The sequence below is a fragment of the Podarcis gaigeae genome, assembly GCF_964106915.1.
Source record: "Podarcis gaigeae genome assembly, chromosome: 13".
Taxonomy (NCBI): domain Eukaryota; kingdom Metazoa; phylum Chordata; class Lepidosauria; order Squamata; family Lacertidae; genus Podarcis; species Podarcis gaigeae.
Window position 1 is genome coordinate 52,674,873 of NC_139689.1, and position 21,621 is coordinate 52,696,493.

Here is a 21,621-nt window from a genome sequence, read left to right on the forward strand (position 1 = left end):
TTCATACGAAAAATACTTTATTTTCAAATATTAATAATTCTGCTGTATTGAATTCTTGGGTTACATTTAATGGACTTGGAATACAAACGGCAGCACCACTAACTTAATATCATGTGACCATGTAAGGCAAAGACCTTTCTGATTTCATGTTTCATTTCTTTTAAACAGAAGCTGAATATTCATGAATATACACAATTTTGGTAAGGAAGTAAAGAGATAAGGCGGGTGGGGGTAGGAAGATTGACATCAGGACCTGCTACTCTTCTGGATCCTGCCACCTGAGGCAGTTGCCTCACCTTGCCTCATGGGTGAGCCTCCCTAGGGTGAGGTGTGCGTTCTGGTTAAAGTGGGGCTACATATGGACTATGCCTATAAAAGGGCATTTGAAGCACACACACCCTTAAATTACAGTGCCTGATTTCTCACTTTATTGGACGTGACTCCCCTCTACCCACTGTAGTTTAAGGGTTGCTAGGAATTGTAAATGAGAGATAAACTACAGTGCCCATAATTCTTTGGGGAGGGGAGGGAAGAAATCGGCTTTTAAGGTATAGTGTGTTCACAGCCTGGGACTAAAGCAAGGAGGCCTACAAGCTGCCTTGGGGATTTGGGGCTTCAAGGAAGGTTGGGGGCTGCTGTCCAAACCTGGGCCACATGGGCTCCTCTGCCCACCCCTCAAGATGTCCCAATGCTACACTGATTGTCTTTCTTCTCTCCTCTTCTGGTAGGTAAGGAGCAGGCTGCCACTGGGACACTTGCTTAGCATCTAGGCATCCCTGGCTCTCTCCTCCTTCCACCTGCTCTTTGCCCGGGGTTCACTGGACCCACCCACCCCCAAACTTGTCTAAACTCGCAGGTCTCTGCCTCGTGCCAATCCTAGGCAGGAACTTCTGGGTTCACCCAACCCTTCTCTCCCCTCTGTGCACATCCCGGTTCTTTATCCAGCAGCTCCCAGTGGAGACTTGCACTCTGTCCCCTTCCTCCAGGGTCTCTCACCCCTTCTCCTCCACGCCATCCATCTCCAAACAGGGAAGCATCATCTGAATGCTGGCATTGGATAAACTATAACTGCCCTGGGCTGGTTGGTGAGGCTGGCAGCCTCCCTGGGAGTAGCTGAGATACCGCCTCTCTTTTCCTTGGTTACCTTCCAGCTGGCTGGCTGAGATCTACAGTCCAGCCAGTGGATGGCCCTGGGCAGTATTATTTCAGATGTATAGATGTATCAAAAATATAAGGGCAAGTCTTCCGTGCAGAACTATGTGTACTCTGCACTCTATATATTCAGGCAATCCATATTCTGTACTAAGAAAACAAAATCCTGTGAGATGTGATAAATTATAAAATTTGAGCAAATTTTATGATTTATCTTATTTTGCATAATTTACTCTACAAGTTTTGCTATCTTTCATAATTTATGCTGCCCTTGCTAATTATGGGAAAGGAAATGACACTGAAACGTGACGTCCCCGATGACTGAAAATCTCATTCAGGCACTGCTTATACTTCTGAGCTTTCAGCAAATTTTTGCATCTTGCTTTACAAAATGAAAACTAAATTTCTCAGGAAGCTTATTTGTGTTTACCTTCCTACACTCACTTGGAAGTGCAGCATAAAGTCATGCATTACCAGTTACATATCTAATAGGAATGTTCTAAAAGAGCAGATGAATAGATGATTTACAATATTTCCTAAAGTGGGGGAAGAGATGGTGTTAAGAAAGATTATGATTTCTAATGATGGCAGAATAATCCCAAAGGGCCTGTCTTCCCCTAGTCGCTGGTATGGTATGTATTTTTAATGTAAACCACTGTGAGCAACACCATATCATGTAAATTGTCACCTGAATTGTACATACAACAAGCACACATTGTGCCAACTTTTTTTTAAAAAAAAAACTGCAACCAGGCATCTAAATTATGCACCAAGAAAAGAGTAATCCTTTAACCAGTGTAAATTATGCACAGTTGCTCTATTTGCACGATTTCGCTTTTCTGCATAATTTACCTGTATTTTTGCTATCTTGCATAATTTATTCTGGTTTTGCTATAATGGAGGTCAAGAACCTATGTAAGCCACGGAAGTACTGAAATCAACTACCAGGCTTCTGACATATTGGTGGGCATTTGACCAGACACTTCTAAGCATCTCTTTGCAGCTGTGCTGCTTGTTTTATTTTCTGGTGAGATTCTCAAGAAGCTGAACTCTGCACTTCTACCGCAACATGTATACAGCCCTGGATTTAGGCTGCTATGTGGCATCCTGGATTTCACTGAACAAATAGTACTCACCCAAATAGTAGCTACTCATCTAGGACTAAGTTCAAATTTCAACTAACTGGAAAACCTTTCATGGCAACAGCAAACCTTGCTCAATATACAGTACATCGCAGAGTTCATTTTCATCTTCTGTGCTCCCAGATGCCACCATCATCTGACAGACCATTGTGATTTCGACACATGCACTTGGCCAAAGAACACAAATGTTATTTACAGAGTGTATCCAAGCTACAGAGAGAACCCTCATACATCTAGAAAGAGCATACAAAAATATTATAAAGTACTGCAGAAAAGCAAGGGCTATGGATGTGAATGGGATTCATAAGGAACTCAACTGTTTTGAGACAATAGCCAAAATCAGACTGTTTACTTCGTAATTTGCAATCTGAACTTGATTAAAAAAAACATTCAAAAGTTATCACAACTGATTTTTACTTAAACCATACAAATGTAATTTTAAAAAGGAACCCTAGACAAATATAAAGCTATATAAAACCATTATTTGAACTCCTAATTTTTGCACATTCTACATTTTGGGCTTGCTGAGGTTCCTCAGCCCTTTAGGCACTGGTTCCATACAAAAGTCCATTTTGGTAGGCAAGACTGATTCTCACGATTCAAGCCACTCTCCTTGTAGCAAGTTTGATAACCATTTTCAAATATAAACCTGCTTATCCAAACTAATCTGATCCTCCGCTTTGCTTTTCATTAGCCTCTTGAACAGTCCTTTCCCTCAGGCTCCTGGCAATGTTATTTCCTTGGCGGGAGCACATTCTGTTCGTAGTGACCAGGGTTGACAATATTGCCAGCTGGCTCATATCGGGCCACCACAAATGTGGAGCCGTCGCTGGCAGCCGCCTTTCCAACTCCCATCTTTTTGGTGTTCTTCCAGACCATGGCTGTAAAGTGTCCTTAAAGAAAAACCCCACACGGAATCTATTAGGCGCTGGGCAAGAGTCTCATGCAAGACTGGGCAAGAACAGTAGTCGGTTTCAGAAAAATTGCTCAAGGAAATTCAAGCATCCTAACTCAAGGACATTAACCTTTGTGCGCAATAAAAGTATTGCTTGCTCATAACTTTTTTAAAGAACAATTGTTTTGAGGATACATTTGAAAGTTTTAAGGAGCGCTCCAATTAGTTAACTTGTTTGTTTGACCTCAGTTTCAGGTTCCTTGGTATGAAGCTCACGGGAGACTGTGGTGTTCCTGTGATATACGCTTTTATTTATAAACATACACAGGCTGAGCATTAAATGGAAGAGCATGAACACTCCAACCAATCTTGCTCCCCATTAGGCTTCATGGAGATCCCCCAAAGTCAGAGCTTTGGTTTCAGAAAAGACAGCATGTCTGTCCTCTTGAGAATTCCCAGCGACCTGTGCCAGATGAGACTAACCCTGACTAGTCACTGGCCTATTGCTCCCAAGGCATCCCTAGTTAGTTGTTTCTATGGCAACACATCCGTACTTAACAGGTTAACCCAATGCAGTTAGTAAAGCTTCTAACTGGTATCTCTGCCATTTCCTGAAAAACTAAACCACGTGTCTTTGGAATCAATGCTTTTTCAAATTATGGAAGATTTAGAAATTACTAAGCCTGAGCTTCTTCACACTTGGTTACGCAGCGCCTGTTTCTTGCTGAATTTTGAACACCATGCCTCTGAGGAGATTTCACCCCTCCCATACCCAAGAATCTCCTGAGAATCTCCTGAGGTCTCCGCTGACTCTACAGAGAGGAGGAGCAATGTACTGCTCTCTACTTAATTAGTCAAGTGAGTGAATCAGTGTGTGTGAGAGAGTCAGTCAGTGTGTCGGAGAGAGAGTGCAAGAGATCGTGTTTATAGATAAGATTGCTGCTAAGAGCAGCTGCAGGCACTCAGAGTATAGCATTGATTTATGCTCAGAATATTTAGCTCTGTATATAGTTTTGTATTATAGCTGTAGTTATAGAATAAAGGAGGATACTTTACAGAGCTGCTCTCCGAGTGGTTTATACTCTGCAAGACTCTGCAAAACGCTGCTGCACAACAACTATATTATTGAGACAGTGAATCCGGTGCTCTCAGCTCCAAGCTGTGAGTCCACAGCACTGTGACCTGTTCCTGTGGGAAAGGAGGTCTCTGGCAGTGCTACCCAGCTCGCCTAGCCCAGTCGGGGCTGTAGTGCATGAGTCCAGTTGGTACACTGGCTCAAGGGCAATGCTGACAGCCTCCACCTCCCCGCCCTCTATTCAGTCGAAAGGATATGTTTATATAAAAGCTTAATGTCTGAGATATTGTGAGAAACTAGAAGTGTCCTTTAGGTTATCTGCAGGGCCAGCCAAAAACATTATGGTGAACCACTAAATGGCACCCCTGCACCAGGGAAGAATGGGTGAGTGAAGGGGGGAAATCAATTCAGCCTCACCCAACAATTGAGGTGCGGGGAGAGGAAGAGAGAGGTCCACTCTCTGAATCTCATTGGGTGGAGGGGTGGGAGGAGGCCAGCATTGCCTCCTATTCACTGAGAGGCGGTGGCAGAGGCGGCATGGGGGGGTGCCAAGGAGGGGGCAGCTGTGGCCTCCAAGGAGGGTCCCACAGCCATCATTGCCACCAGCAAAGCAGCAGTGGGTGATGCATTCCTTAGCGACGGGATCCGCTGCCCCTGCGGATCCTGCTGCCTGAGGTGGGCCAGTCCTGGCTAACTGTCAATAAGCAACGCCAAGCCCATACTCACCTGTCCCAGAGGAAAACCCCGGACTCTGAAAGTTGTAACTTTTTATTTCGTTGTACCATCTGTCAGCTACTTCGCTCCCTGCAAAATGAATGAAAAGATGCTGTTGAATTGCAACTGATGGGGTGCAAAAATGCTGCCACTCTGTTCTTTTTTCCCTCCAAGACAAGGCAGCTCTGGGCTCTCAAAAAACATTCTAACCAAGCTGGAATTAAGTTAGTAAAACCCCCAAAGTTTTAGAAAAAAAGAGTATCACACACCATTCGGACCAACAGCAATAAGTAGCTGAATTTAAAACGTAAAGAGAAAGCAATTTTCTGACCACCTAAGTATGTCTTTTGCAGTTACCAAATGTCCTGATGCAGTTTTGAAAAATGTATCAAAATATGTAAAATGTGTATTTTGAGAGAAAATAAATTTAGAAATGTTTTGGTCGGTGAGTGTAAAATCACAAAGATAACTGACAAGCACTAAGCACATTTTCAATTTTATAAAATTCAAATGTTTTAATATTTAAAGCAGTTAAATAACTTTAAACATATTGGATTCAGTAGTTAGGTTCTGCCTCTTTTCTACTGATTTACACCCTACCTTACCCTTGGGCCATAACATTTCTGGGCTGGATCTAGACACATGAAAGAAGAAGCGTTTCAGTTAAACGCATTGTAAACTTTGTATGAGAAATCAGGTTGGCAAAAACGGAACTCTACAGCGCCACCTGGTGTCACAGTATTATAATGCATATACAAAGCATATAAAGCACTTTTTCTCTGCCAATGTGGCTGAGTGCCTGGATATGGAGATGCAACCTTTTAAGAGGAAAGGTGGGATACAAATGTAATAAATAACTGAAAAAAATTATAAGCTGGCTCACATCCAACTTTATCAACACAATACCACACCAGCTCTCTGCCTAGGTTCAATGAGCCTTGAACAAGAGTACCAAAGGTGACACTGGGATACCTACACAAAGCATACAACCGATTCCAACCATTGAAAATTAATAATGTTTATCTTAAACTTCTTGCTGCAATCCTATGCTCATTTAGGAGCAAGTCCCACTGAATCAAGAGGGATATTTCCCACTTGAACATGCATAAGTATGGCACTGGGCCACCATTGGACTGACAAATAAAAAAATGCTTTAAATGGTATTTTATCACATATGTGTTGCGTAGATTGCAGTCCTTACAGTTTTGGGAGGAAAAGGTTTGAGCACTGCAATGTTTTTACCAGTCTTTCCTATGTACTTATCTTACCTGACTGATCATACGAAGCCCATGCCAGGTTTTCCCCACATTTCCCACTACTGGACTCAGGACTGTGTTTGAGGATTCTGGTGCTAGCAAGTGCTTCTGAATACCTAGATAAAAAAAGGAAAGATCTTTACATAAGTGTAAACAGACTGCATCATGCTGAAGCAAAATGGGTGCCAGGTTGCAAAGGTTGTTCTAAATCAGGCGTCTCCAAGCTTTCCTTGCCTCGGGCCGGGGTCTCCAGCAACGATTGTGCAGCGGGCCAGAGGGCAGGGGAGCGTGCACCCGTACGCACGCGCACATGCTATTTCTGGTGCTCCTCTGCACAGGAAGTGGGTCCCTGTGTTGCGCTGCACAGCACCAGTAAGAGTGGGCAGAGGCAGTGGCGGCCGCTGCCGTGGGCCAGATAAACAAGTCCCTTGGGCCTTATCTGGCCCCCGGGCCGTAGGTTGGTGACCCCTGTTCTAAATGAAGAGCACGCACAATGTTCTGTATAAGAGCAGCACAGTGCTCCAGAGCTACTCATACCATTGTGGGAGACTTTTCAGGAAGTTTTTTTTAATGTTTGATGCTTTGCTGTGCTTGGGGTATCTGTGCGCTGCTCTGGTTCGCCAGAAGCAGCTTAGTCATGCTGGCCACATGAGCCGGAAGCTGTACGCCGGCTCCCTCGGCCAGTAAAGCGAGATGAACACCGCAACCCCAGAGTCGTCCGTGACTGGACCTAATGGTCAGGGGTCCCTTTACCTTTTTAAGCCACCCAGAGTGGCTGAAGCAACCTAGTCAGATGGGCAGGATGTAAGCAATTTTTTTATCTTTATCATCATCATCATCATCATAGCCATCATCAAATATGGCCTCTGCCCAAGCTCCTCCCTTGGGTCCTTCTAGACCAGGCTTCCTCAACCTCGGCCCTCCAGATGTTTTGAGACTACAATTCCCATCATCCCTGACCACTGGTTCTGCTAGCTAGGGATCATGGGAGTTGTAGGCCAAGAACATCTGGAGGGCCAAGTTGAGGAAGCCTGTCCTAGATAATTCCTTCCTTTGGCCTTAGAAATGGGGTGGGGGGCTGGCAAGCTCCTATTTCCTCCTCCTGTCTCAGCAGTGGAGCCAAGGACCACCCCCCAATGCTAATACTAATAATGCCAACACCAACACCAATGCTAACCCTAACCCTATGGATGTGAAGGGTAAGCCAGCTGAATTGCATTCTGCCACTGTAATGAGAAATCAGGGGTGAAGTAGGTTCCAGAGTTTATAGACAGAAAATGGTCCCACAGATTGATCTGAAACTGGGTTGTGCAAAAGAGGTAAATTTGAGGGTGGGCCATGCCATATTCGTAGTAGAAAGGGTAAGAGATTGTTATTCGGAATGAGTCAACATTTGATGAGGGACTCTGGTATGTTGACGGTGCTGTGTGCTTCTCTCCATGCTGAGGTGATTCTCCCATAAAAATTTCTATGCTTCCGTTGTTGCTGAGTAGGTTTTGGCCCACCACACTAAAGGCAGACATGGCTGCACAGTAAACTTCAAACGGGATCGTTCACTTAAGATCCACACACGTCAGAAACAAGCAAGCAGGAAGAGAAATGAGAACGGAAAGCTCAGGAAGGCCACTTAGTTTTTCGTTCCTATAGACATTAACTCTCTAGCGGCTTCTTCCTCTCAGGACAGCATTAATTAAATACGCACCATTGCCTTTTCGAACACTCCTTCTCAACAGACACATTAATTAACCCACAAAGCTGATTTTTCTTAATAGCTTGTGACAACGCTCCCCTGATAAAGGTTTTGCAGAACATCTGCTGTGGTATCTTCTGTAGGACAGTATAGTTCCTCTGAATCTCTTTTTTAAAAGTTGTATTTTGCATCAGTGTTTACCTCGCATCCCTTTTCTGGCTGTAACACTGAACAACATTCTGACAGTTGTGCGCCTGATTCCATAGAATCCTAGAGTTGGAAGAGACCACAAGGGCCATCGAGTCCAACCCCCTGCCAAGCAGGAAACACCATCAGAGCACTCCTGACATATGGTTGTCAAGCCTCTGCTTAAAGACCTCCAAAGAAGGAGACTCCACCACACTCCTTGGCAGCAAATTCCACTGTCGAACAGCTCTTACTGTCAGGAAGTTCTTCCTAATGTTTAGGTGGAATCTTCTTTCTTGTAGTTTGGATCCATTGCTCCGTGTCCGCTTCTCTGGAGCAGCAGAAAACAACCTTTCTCCCTCCTCTATGTGACATCCTTTTATATATTTGAACATGGCTATCATGTAGCTATCATTCCATGTAGTTCTCCCCATACTTTCATGAACAGCCTTTCGCAATTAATCAGACCATATGCCATTAATTTTACCCTATTGCACTTTACTTTATTTTCAACTCCCACTTACATCCTATTGTCTGAAGGCTAGAGTGAGTATCTAGGTTTGCTTGTCATGCATGGATTTTATATCTTCCTTTGGCTACCCTTTTCTATCGATGGGCTTCTCTTTCTGGCGTGTGTGCAGCATTCTCCCAGAATGGCCTAGTAGTGCTAACTTTGTAGGACAAATGACCAGAAGGATTGTCTTTTGTTTTCCCCATCTGATCTCAACATCTGCATGGGACTGCCTTTGATCCTCTTCTGATACTGCTTTCTGCAAAGTCATTTGCTGTATTCAACCAATGAGTCTTGCTAGCTTGACTAAGCTTTCCCCCTCCCTCCAAGTCTCCTAAAGCAGCTCAGGGGATCGAGAGAAGCCCCAAAAAAGCATTTAGGAGAGGACAGGAGAGGTTGTTTGGTCCAGAAAGCACAAATACTTGTTCTGATATAATGATCACCTTAGTATGATGCCAAATCCCACCCATCTTACTGACGGCCACTTTGTGTGTGAATTCAGGATTGTGGGCCCAGACACAGTGAGGCCATGGGCAGCTGGGGACTAATCAAGGAAGATGAAATAATAACAAGACAATTGCTTTGGGATAAAAGAAGGGTTACGGTAATCTCAGGTTAAGGATCACTCCGGGATATACATCAAAATGGGATGACCTCTAAGATCACCATTTGGGGGGGGTATCCTGGCCCATCAGCCCCCATCTGAGTGTCAGGATGGAAGCACCTCCCCCAGACACCTTTAAGGGAGCACCCCAATCCCTTGGAGTGGGGGGTGAAAATCCCAATTGCCTCCCCATCTGCACTGACTAGGAATTCAACCCAATGCCTTATCTGCCACCTCAGTTGACCCCACCCTCAGCCAGCTCACCCCCAAGCTACTTACATCTGCAACCACTCTCAAAGGTCTTTGTAAACATCCAGCAGCCACATCTTGGTGCCCATTGGCAACAGATGTGCCCCATCAGGTCTGGACAGGCCTCTGTTATGAACTACAATGCCAGGGTGCTGAATCACCCACCCCCACCCCCAATCTGCCCTATCACTGCTGCAGCACCAACAGTTCAGACCAAAATATAGATATTAAGGAGGTGTTTCAAGAGTGGACTCTCCAGATTGGTAGGCTGGTGAGGCTGATGATGCCTTTTCTGTTTCTCAGATTATTCTTGTCTAGCTAATGACAAGGGCATCTGGCAGGGCCTTCACCACAATCAGCGATGTAAGCCAGGGCATAAGGTTGTCTCCCATCTCATCCTCCTCCGGCTCCTTTTCCACACTGGTCTGTCTTAGAAACCTGCACCTGAACCCTTAAGGAAGACTGGGACAGGCACATATCACCCAGCACAAGACCCGTGGCAACCAGTGAAGCAAGAAGCTGGCTGTGCATTCACTGACCCACAGCTCCCCAAAGAAAGCTTTGTACTTTGACCAGTCCATGGAGCCCAACACAGTCTATATGTCCCTTAGGACAGCGTATGCAATTGGTTTTTTAGTGTCCTGGGCTGGGGGGTGGGGTAGCTTCTGCACCAGCCTTCCAGCAGCTTCCATACATGGAAGTAGTCACAGAGGTTCTGGAAGCTGCAGGAGTTTGCTGAATGATGTGAACACAGCTACATGCAAAGCCGTGGTATTTTGCAGCTAATCCCTGTTCCTTAAGGGATGTGATCGTCCGCCTGAGGAGGAGGAAAGTGTGAGGCAGCCCTGCCGTGAGACCTAAAGAATTCCAAAGATTACCAAACCCTATAATACGCTTGGAATGTTGATAGCGCAACAGAATGCAATGCTCCCGGCTTCACAGTGTGTCTCCAAGCACCCACAGGTCCCCATGAAGGAGTTCTAGCAGTGGCCAAGCTATGGGTGTCAACACCATGAAGTGATCCTCCTCAAACCAGTCAGTTAATATCTTTTCCTCAACAGGAACATGATAGCAACTGTTTAGTTTTTAGAGACAGAGTGAGCATCAGAATGCTTGAAAGATTATATAAATTTAATACATCCAGAAAACTAGCACATGAGGGATAAGCGAGGCAAGGCCCCTTCTCTCAGACATGCTAGGAGCTACTGTGTCTATTCTGGGTGGTCTTCTTTTACAGAGAGGCATCCTATCCTATGAGACCTACCAACTGTGTGAAGTGGTCCAAGAAATGGTGGTGTGAATTGCTGGCAATACCAAGAACATTAGAGCTAAGCTACATGCACCATGAGCTTGACCAAACTGAGGGAGGCAGTGGAAGACAGGAGTGCCTGGCGTGCTCTGGTCCATGGGGTCATGAAGAGTCGGACACAACTAAACTGTTATGTACTGAAGTTCTCACCCTGGGCCAGCAGGGGGATACTGTAGATAGTTATGCAAATGAAGGATCGAAAGTGACGTTCAGTGATTGGATAGTTTGTATGCAAATGAAGGATCGAAAGTGACATTCAGTGATTGGATAGTTTTAGAAAGTTGCAACAGTTACGTTGTTCTGGAGCTCTATATACCGGTAAGCAGGCTGACTGAGCTCCTCAGTTCAGTTCTGTTCCAGCTTACAAATAAAGAGCTGCTTTGGAAGAATCGCTGTGTCGTCTGATATGTTCGCCCACAACTTAACATAAACAACAACATGCACCATGTAATTTTGCTTGTGTTCCTTAGCTCTAATATTCTTTGGTAGTGCCAGCCATTGACATTAACAACATTTAGGTTTTCTTCTTCCTTTCAACCAATGCTTATAGAAATTTCTAGAGATTTTGCTGTGTGTCGCCTTGCTCTTCCAAAATATGGGCACCACTGGAGAAGACAATTATGCTGATCCTGGCAGTGGGGAAAAAATGCCTTTTTTGTTGTTATTCAAGGAAATAAATCTATGAGGATTTGAGTATCAGTAAACCAAGAATTAAATCAAAAGTACTGCAATACTGATAAACTCTTCAATTAACAAAATAAAGAAGTAGTTGTACTCACTGCTGTGCTTCCCTGTTTAACTTCTTGCAGAGTTTTAGTGAGGGAACTCCATGCTTCTTCCTGTAGTCATTGTGGGCTTTTAAGACCTCTTCCGCAAATTGCTTGGAAGCTAAAACGGTATAAAGCATTAGAAATTCAAAACAATTCCAGTCTCTGCTTCAGGCCCTAAGCAAGGGTCAAAATCTTACATTGTTCTTACATTTCAAAGCCTACAAAATAAGAAGACAATCAGTTTAACCAACTCATCAGGTGGCTTGTTTTAAAACAGCTGCACCTGAGATCACTTAGTTGCGCAAGCACATGCGAGGGGGAATGTATTATGATATATATGGCATTGCAGAGAAAGACAAGAAGAAAGGAACTATAATATGCATGTAATCTGTGGCATTCAACATTTTTGACCTGGTATCAGAGTTTCTGTCTTATAACCATAACCTCCTTAGCTCATCTTCAACAACCAATGCAAAAAAGTAGCAAAGTTAATTTGTTAGCATAAAATATTGTTTTTTTCATATCTAAGATTTAGATAATTTATTACAGTCAAAGTCCAGCTTGCATAACACAACAGAAACAGCATTCATAAAGATAAAATATACAATCAGAGCAGATTGCAGCAATAGCTCATGAGCTAAAATTGAGATATATACATACACCCGTACAACTGAGATTTGGGCTACCATAAAAATTGACCCTGAGGCACCCCAAAGGGCGTCTTCAGCATTTCCCTGGTAAGCTATTTTATTCTAGAGGATGATCTGCACCTACAGATCTAAAATTAACAATATACAGTAAAAACTTAGGGTGCACATCTATCTTTCTTCATACTCATCTTTTACTTTTGTATGCCACATTTCCAGCAAGCAAACTGAGCACAAAACAGCCCACAATAGCAAAAAATTAATACATAAAAGCGTCACCTCCCTGTCCCAGTGCTTCTTCCTTTGATACATTGGCTATTCTGAGCAGATTTGCATGAAACCTCAGCTAATCTCCAAGGAGCAGGAAAGTTTGGAACTATTCCACTTAGTAGTGCAACGACTTTCTCTGGAATGTGCATCACTCATTCATGTTGGGAAGATGCCAAGTGACGTCTCTGCCAAACTGTTGTATTCCAATGTGTTCCACTTGGTACTCTCGTCTTTTTCAATAAAGTTTGTGGTGATTTTTCCTACTTTCAGTGCAACTGCAGCACCAGCCTGGTGGGTGTAGACTTGCAAAGCACTATTAATGCCCCTAGCAATAGGAGTCTTCAGTAAGAAAGTTGGTGATGTTCGGCCTGCCTGTCCCTACAGCATGTGGCCCCTTCCCCCAGTTGTTTCCACAGCAACTATTGCCCCCACTCTTTTTAATTTTCAATTTGTTTTGTACTAAAGGGCATGTGTACTAATAAAATTATCATTTTGAAAATGAAGAAGCAAATGCTGCAATTGCTAGAATCATAGGAGCCAACTCCGAGGGGCCATAGGGGCTTCGCCCCCCCCCCCATAAATATTTGAGAGGCCTGGGTCCCCACAAAGTTGATGGGCACTCGCATTCAAACAGTGTGTGTGCACTGCGCCATGTGATTGATAATGCAGGGTGGGCCTTATCTGGGCCCCCACAGTATTTTATTCAAGTTGGCACCCCTGGCTATGATTGTAAAAAGCAAATCAGTAAATGAAGTACCAACTTAAATAACGCCAGTGTCCGGAAGAAGCATGAATCACTTCACACCATGTGATCGGAGGCTGCATTCCTAAGTGTGCATTCTAGGGAATAAATCAGAAGGTTAATTCTGACTTAAGCATACCTAGGATTGCAGCCTTGGAGCAAGAGCATAGGTCAGTAATGCACAAACCACTTTTGTTTCTGCTGTGGGAACAAGAACTGAGGGGTTCCCTATAGGGAATATAGTACTATATTACACGCTATGTAGAACCACAGTTTTAATGCCTCTTCTAGCAGATAATAGTGATAAAGAATCCTTGTGTAGAAATGACCCATATTTATGTTTAAAAAGAAAGAACAGTGTACAAGCTTGGGTCAAATTAGCACAGGCACTTCCAATATTTAACAGAAGAGGACGGATAGCATAATTTCCATCCCATTACCAATGTGTTCACTGTGCAACACCCTACACATCCGAGTACCAAAAATGCAAATGTGCAAATGAGGCCATTGGAGCAGGTCCTCCAAGGCCTCCAAAGCTTTGCCTTTTAGCTGGTGATGCCAGACCTGGGACCTTCCGCGTGTAAATTACTATTGAGCTATGACTCTCCCAATCGTTGCTGAGGTAACTATTAATTTGGTAATCTTTGCCGGATTTAGATACCACATTTAGTATTAAGATTTAGGACATATTTTTTTGCATAATGTAATGTACATTGTGCACCTCTCATTAAACTTTCCATAACCGATAATTAATATGCAGATCTGCCAAACAGCTACATTTTATTAACTCAATGAAGATGTACAGGGACATAAAATTCTATGTTTACAGAGTTTTAAAAATATGCAATTCTAATATTGCTTTCTCTCTCTCTTTCTCCCCCCCCCCCCACAAAGACATGGAGCCTCCTAGCAGACGGTAACAACTGAAATAAAGCCGAAATCATCCAGTCAGCAGTCAAGGAATGTTATTTCTTAAAGATGCATATGTGCTAGTGCTGAGAAACAAGAACAATAAATGACGAATTTGCTTCCCGTTTCTGTCCTCTGGAGCCTGAAAGATACAGAGCTTGCTTTGTCAGTTTGGTAATCTCAGCACGATGGACTCATGGAAAAGAAGGGAGCAGCTGGACTTTCCAACAAACTTGGAAACAGAAGCTGCTTTAAAAAAACAAGCTTTATAGAACAAGATTAAGTGAATTTGAGTTATATTCCCTGATCTAATCCATGATCTGTCAGTATAGACATAACTCCTAAGCATGTGATCCTAACACACATTTAAGTGGAGATAACGTACTCCTGAAGAACTTTCAAACAATTGCAAGCCCAAAGTATTCCCTTAATGTTTATAAAGTGTTCCGAGCACTTTGCAATGCTGTATAAATACAAGATGCATACTGTCTTGAAATCCTTTGGGAAGAAGGAAGAGATATAAAGTTAATACATAAATGCCCACACATCTACCCCAATTAATTCTGGAAAGAAGTCTGCTCTATTTACTAGCATAGCTGACGTGTCTTTTAGCAGTGCTTGGGCAAGTTCTCTCAGAACAGGGAGGGAGTTCCAGCTATTTTGGGACAGGCAAGAGATACTAACAGGAATGTCCTAGTTCTGAAATACTGCTTAGACACAGAGGTTGATCAGGAAGGTTTATTCTAGGTGTGAGTTTGGGATTTAGAATCATAGAATCATAGTTGGAAGGTACCCTGAGGGCTATCAAGGCCAGCCCCATGAAATGCAGGAATCTCAACTAAAGTATCCAAGGCAGATGTCCCTCCAACCTCTGCTTAAAAACCTCGAAGGAAGGAGAGACCACAGCCTCCCAAAGGAGACCATTCCACTGTCAAACAGCTCTTACTGTCAGAAATCTCTTCCTGATGTTTAGTCTAAATCTTGTAACTTGAAGCCATTGGTTTGGTCCTACCATCCAGAGCAGGAGAAAACAAGTTTGCTCCATCTTCCATTCCTTCAGATATTTGAAGACGGCTCTCATATCTCCTCTCAGTCTCCTCTTTGGAAGCCAATGTGGGTTTCTTGTGGGTGTGGGTGCTGCACTACTGGGGATTTCAGGTATGTAGAATGCTTGGAGGCAGACGCAGGCATGCCTGGCACATCCTGATTCTTATAATCCATTATCTGCTGATAAACTGCTGCAGTTGAAAAGCCCAAGGCATTTGTTGTGTGATTCAGGCTTTGAAAGCTGCCTGGTTCATGTAGTCTCACTGACTGACTGCTTTGGTTTAGATCCTGCATATTTCAGGTGGGGCCCTGGACTTTAGCAATGCTAGTTTGATGGTTATGAGATGGCACTGCTGGTTAGTGGCTAGAAGACCACTGGTACAGCTGGGTATGGTTAAGGCTGCCTCTCTCTAGGGGTGCCAAATTGAATAAAACATTGGAGGGGGGGCAAGACAGGTAAGCCCCGCCCACATCACCAATCACAAGATGCAGCACCCAACTACCATTTGAATGGCAATGCCCATCAACTTGGGGCCCCGGCTCCCTCAAATATATTACTGTGGGGGTGAAGGTACCTCCACTCCTAGAAGTTGGCTCCTTTGGCAGGATTTTGCTCATGCATAGTGTTAAGGAAAATTCTGGGTTGAGAGACTATTCAACAGCCCAGCTCATCAGAGTACAAGTCCCCTGCAGGTCCATGCGGTCAGTAAAAGAAGGAAATTCCAGCCAAGTAATTTGGAACAAAACAGCTGTCAGTAGACTTAGATCCTTTATTGTTGCGCAACAGGTTCAAACAGTAGTAAGTGAACCCAGAGAATGGGGCAACTTTGACTTTTAAAACTTTCCCACCATATCCCAGAATACAGTTCGCACAGCATCACTGCTACGTCACTAACATGCCACAAAAGGGGAGGGTTACACAAGATTAGCATAGACAGTTATGTCAGGGCAACACCTAAGTATAAGCTTAGCATAGGCAAACATGTCTTAAGTACCCACCACCCAAAAGTACAATAGAACTTCCTTGGCATGTCTGGAGCCTGAGACAGGTCTGGGGATGAGATTTGGCTTCCCTTGGAGAACAAGGAGCCCAGCAATTGTCACCTCTGGGCATTTCCTGGGGTAGGAGGTGTGTATACATGTCTTCAAGCTTGGGGAAGTGCCGGGGAAAGAGTCCTTTTTCCAAGGGCAAAATGGTGTTAGAGTGGAGGCAATTGGGCAAAAGGGTTGATTTGAGCTGTCAAGTCGAAAGGATGCATTCAGGCATAATATTTGTAACATTTAACAACTTTAAAGATGTGTGCCCCACCCCGCTCCGTTGTAATTTCTGTAACAATCGTTTTTTGGCAGCTGCTGTCTTGCACTGCATCATGACTGCTGATCTGCTCTTGTTAAATTCATAAATGTGGCCCTAGTTCACCAACTTCTGTGTTTCCTACAATCTCCTGGTTTGGTTGCAATTTAATCTATCCATTTTCAAGCCCACTCTTAGCAGGCAGGAGAACATACAACTTCTGGAAAACAGTACAGCTTCCCTTCCTTTTAACTGTGATTCATATATACAGAAATCTATTACACAGCCTGCAATGAGTCATTATCTTGGGGTTTTTTCCACTCAAGTCTTCAAAAAATGCTTATGACTAAGGTTCCTGAAAGCAGCTTGTTTATATATCTGCAAAGCTAACAAATCTGTAAAAAGGATGTATAGAGTGGTGGGAAGACCTTCAGAAGTCATGGAGATAGGGATCTTCCAACCCTGAGGGTGGGGAGGGTGTTGGGCTCCGCAAGCTAATATTTTACTATAAGCCAAACATTGCTTCAGTCACTAGCATGGACTAGAACTACTCCAGAGCAGACTCAATATTGCATAAAGGTAAAGGGACCCCTGACCATTAGGTCCAGTCGTGGATGACTCTGGGGTTGCGGTGCTCATCTCGCTTTAGTGGCTGAGGGAGCCAGCGTACAGCTTCCGGGTCATGTGGCCAGCATGACTAAGCCGCTTCTGGCGAACCAGAGCAGCGCACGGAAACACCGTTTACCTTCCCGCCAGAGCGGTACCTATTTATCTACTTGCACTTTGACGTGCTTTTGAACTGCTAGGTGGGAAGGAGCTAGGACTGAAAAACAGGAGTTCACCTTGTCATGCAGAATCGAACCGCCGACCTTCCGATTGGCAAGCCCAAGAGGCTCTGTGGTTTAGACTGTTAACAAGGGGGGTGGGTTCTCCTGCAACAAGACCACAGCACCACCCGCGTCCCTTTAATATTGCATACCCTCCAACATTTTGTAAGAAAAATTCAGGGCACTCCTCAGCCACCCCATCTATGTCACTTGCCCCCTCCCTGCCACTGACCCCTTCCTCGCCCGCCTGATCACCCCCTCCTTGCCTCCCCTCTCTTACCATTGCTGTCTTCAGCCTTTTGCTCAGCAGCCTCAAGCCGCCTCAGGGAGGTTGCCCTAGGCCCTGTGGTGCTGGCAGACGCTGTGATGCCTCCGAGAAAATCAGGGCATCCCAGATTGGGATCAGAAGCCGGGGCAGCCTCCGTAAATTCAGAATGTCCCGATTAAATGGGGATACTTGAGGGGTCTGATATTCCCCTAATGGAGATGAGAAGATTGGGAGCATGATGTGGCAGTCACACAATCCCCCCCTCCTTCATTATTTACCGTATTTTTCGCCCTATAGGATGCACTTTTTCCCCTCCAAAAATGAAGGGGAAATGTGTGTGCGTCCTATGGGGCGAATGCAGGCTTTTGCTGAAGCTTGGAGAGCGAGAGAGGTCGGTGCGCACCGACCCCTCTCGCTGTCCAGGCTTCAGGAAGCTATCCGCAAGCCTGGGGAGCCCGCAGGAGTTCCCGCAGGGCTCCCTAGGCTGCGGATAGCAGCCTGCTGCCCGGAGCGCGGGGCGCACTGAAGCCGCAGCTGGGGGGGGAATAAAATTTATTTTCTTTATCCCCCCACCCAAAAAAAAACTAGGTGCGTCCTATGGGCCGGTGCGTCCTATAGGGCGAAAAATACGGTACTTTAACCATGGGATAGGATTGCTAAATGCACCAGCACAAGTCATGATCTGCAGCAGCTAGAATTCAAACCACCATTTGAAACAAATGAGTTTGCATATTTTGGTTAACAGGGAAACTGAATAGCTTGCTTAGCACCAATGCAAGAACAGCTAAAAATCCCACAGATTAAATAAAATGTTTCATGTTTTGGATATATGGTGGACTCGGATTTTTGTTTTTGCAAGATTAAAAAGAAGATTCATTATAACAAATTATTTTGGTCAGTAGGATATAACAGCATGTCCTTTTCTATTAGACACACGGTGTCTCAATCCTTAGTTAGACATATCCCAGGATTTCAAGACTTGCCTCAAAGGATATCATAGCTCATTTAACACAAAGAATGTACATTAGTACAATCTCTTAGTACAGTCTCTTTGTAAACTGCTTTGGAGGTTAGAGCTGCATATACATTTTATAAAATAAATACATGACAGAATTAGACTCCTAATCCTTTGGGTGTGGAAAGTGCAGAACTGTAATAGCGAAAAACAATGTACCAGTCCCATAAAGGTTTTTACAGCAATAATGTAATACTGTATATGTAAGTAATATTGTGTCCTTGTTCACGAATGAGTGGAGTCCTGAGATTACAGATTAGTGAGCACAGAAGTAAGATTGTAACAAAACCATTTGTGGCTCCATTAACATTTCACTTCCTGGAAGGTAAGAATACACCTGAGGATTTAAGGTTCATTGCTGTTGAACAGATTCACATATACAGAGGTAAATCCCCACCTCCTACTTCAAGCTATTAAATGTTCACCTTGCAAACAGTCATTCCTTATCGGCGGAATGAAAAAAAAAATGATTTACCAGCATATTTATAAGGATGTTTTCAATATTGTAGCAGCCTGTTTACCATTCTAAACAGGAAATGCTTTCAGGAAATGCTCTCTTGTTGCTCAAGGGTTGTTATAGCTCAGTGGTCTTAGGACACTGATATTTGTGTTTCTTAGGGTTTTCTTCTATTGTATGCATAGTATATTGCTAAAATGATAACCTGACAGATGCATACTTAGATATTCTAGTCCCTGAAATCTGGGTGGCCTAAACTGCACATGCAGATTGTTTCCTAATTATACAAATCAGGTGGTGGGTTAAAAAAGGTTGAAGCAACTCCCTCTCCTCCTGACCTCCCACTGCAAACCACCCCTTTCCAAGTTTCTTTTATAGCAGGAGTGGAGAACAACATGGGTTTTCCAGATGTTCCTGGACTCCCCCAGCCATCAGGCCAAGCCAGCGTGGGCAACAGAAAGGGAGCTGGAGTTGATGAGAGTCCAGCAATATCTGGCTCCCAGAGAGGTTTCCTGCTCTGTTGTAGAGGAATGAGCAAGATGGCTGGGTTTTCTTAGATATTTTTGCATGTATTGACTGTCTGAACCCTCAAGGGGTACTTATCAGATATTAAGAGAATTTCACATATTGGAAGAAGTCTAAAATTCTTTCCTGGGGGAGATGAATACAGGATGTTCCTTTGCTGTTATTATGCCTTATTGTTTTTAGCTTTCTAAAATTGTATAAAATTCAATAAAATCTCTTCCTGATAATAAACTCCATTGAACAAAACAGGACTTACTTGTGTGGAGAAATGTGCTGTTTGTCTAACAAGGTACTGTAACCCTCAATCATCAAAAGCCTATTTGATTCTGTGTTTTACTAATGACCCATTACCACCAGGCTGCCACCTCAAAGGGGGATTAGTCCAGAGTGCATTAGCTTTTAATACTGTATACCACAGGAAGCACCAGTTTGCCTTAATTAGCTCTTAACACATGCTAATTTCAGAGGATTTAGAAACTGTCTAATACAAATGCACACATGGGTCTGTCATCCAATTTTAACACACAAGCTCTGCTCTGCTCTACATATTTCAGGCAGGCTTCCAGATCCTCCACTCCAACGCTTAAGCACCAATTTCACGTTTGCCCATTTCAAATATTTAATACTTAAATCAATTTTTTAGTTCAAACTACTGTCAAAGGTGGCTTGCAAGTTTTATTAAACCTCTTCTAAATCAAGAGAAAAATAACAGAAATTTTTAACAGAAGCATCACACCATAACACAGACCAGAGGTGTCAATCAGTTGTGTTTTACTCAGAGTAGACCTATTGAAAATAATGGGCATAATGTAGGTCCATAATGATCATTTGTTTCAATACTACCCATAATTTCCAAATTAAAACTATTGAGGGGCTTGTGCCTGGCCCAGAAAAACAAAAGACTCTCTGCACCTGATGAGCACCACCCAGGGAAAAAACATTCTATAACAGAGAGTACCCTTTTCTGATTAAATGTTTTGATTGCACCTTAAAAAAAAACAAATCCGCTTTTTCTCATTGCAAAACTGTTCAATGGAACAGCGACAATAAGATTGTGACATCAAAGCCACCCATGTATTCAACACTCCGCACATCAACTTCACAAAGAACACTGGCACTTGGTTTTTAGGTACATCTGTGTGCACCCTGAAATTATCAGGCTTGGAAAAACTCATAGCATTAAACACAGAAATCTGTTGGCTGGATGCTGCAGTTAAAAGCAGGCTGCATGACTTCTAGCCTTGCCTACATCTGGGTAAAACCAGATGGACTTCTCCGATAGTGCAGTTTAAATACACCCACACCCAGGCCTTGTACACAATCAGAAGTTACAACATGCAGCTAGTGATTACCACCCCTCTTGCTATTTATGGCACAACAAAAACACACACACCCTTTCTTCACAAGTAAAAACAATGGGAGAAAGAGGTATTGTCAGGAGGAGTCAAGAGGAGCACTGGTCTTGGTGATTTGGTCGCCTGAATGATGGCATTCAGGGATTCAGTGTGTTTGACTCCTATCAAACTTTGTGGGGAATGGCTAAGGGACCCTCCTTGCATCGGCTGAGAAAGTCAAGCTGTGTTCCTTCAGCCACTGTCCTGGGCTCCAGTCCAAAGTGTTACTGCTAACAGGTAGACAGATGTCACCTCTGGCACAGAAGACCAAGGAAAGCTACCTGCTTAAAACAGACATGCGGAAGTCTCCTGAGGCAGTTCCACTGTAGCTCCAATTGTTTGTGACTACTGAGCCTTGCTGCCTGGGACTGATGGTAGTGGTGAGTCCAACATCTGGAGGGCCACAGGTTGCATACTCCTGGTGTGTGTGCGCGCGCACACACACACACAGTGTATATCCTTCTCCATTCTGGACTTTCCCACCGACTTGCAGAGCTGCAAGGCTGCTGTGTTGTGAACATAGCTGCCTCCCAAAGGGGCCTAGTTCTTTGGTGCTGCCAGACATAACAGTTGCAGAGTTTAGCATTTAAAAGCTGTAAGGCTAGTAGACATGTAAAAGATACAGCTTTTGCCATCACAGCATCTGTGGGCCGAAGAAAAGCAGCAGCTGTTA

General features: G+C 43.9%; 1 protein-coding gene across 1 annotated transcript in view; it reads right to left on the reverse strand.

Moving 5' to 3' along the window:
- GLIPR2 (GLI pathogenesis related 2) overlaps positions 1-21,621 on the reverse strand; it is a 27,183-nt gene continuing 5,562 nt past the window's right edge. Inside the window, exons 3-6 of the mRNA XM_083709969.1 lie at positions 11,563-11,671; positions 6,247-6,350; positions 4,991-5,068; positions 1-3,187 (exon numbers count right to left, since the gene is read on the reverse strand). Of these exons, the coding sequence (XP_083566095.1) occupies positions 3,027-3,187; positions 4,991-5,068; positions 6,247-6,350; positions 11,563-11,671 (452 nt within the window). The 3' untranslated portion in view covers positions 1-3,026. The remainder of the gene's footprint in view (positions 3,188-4,990; positions 5,069-6,246; positions 6,351-11,562; positions 11,672-21,621) is intronic.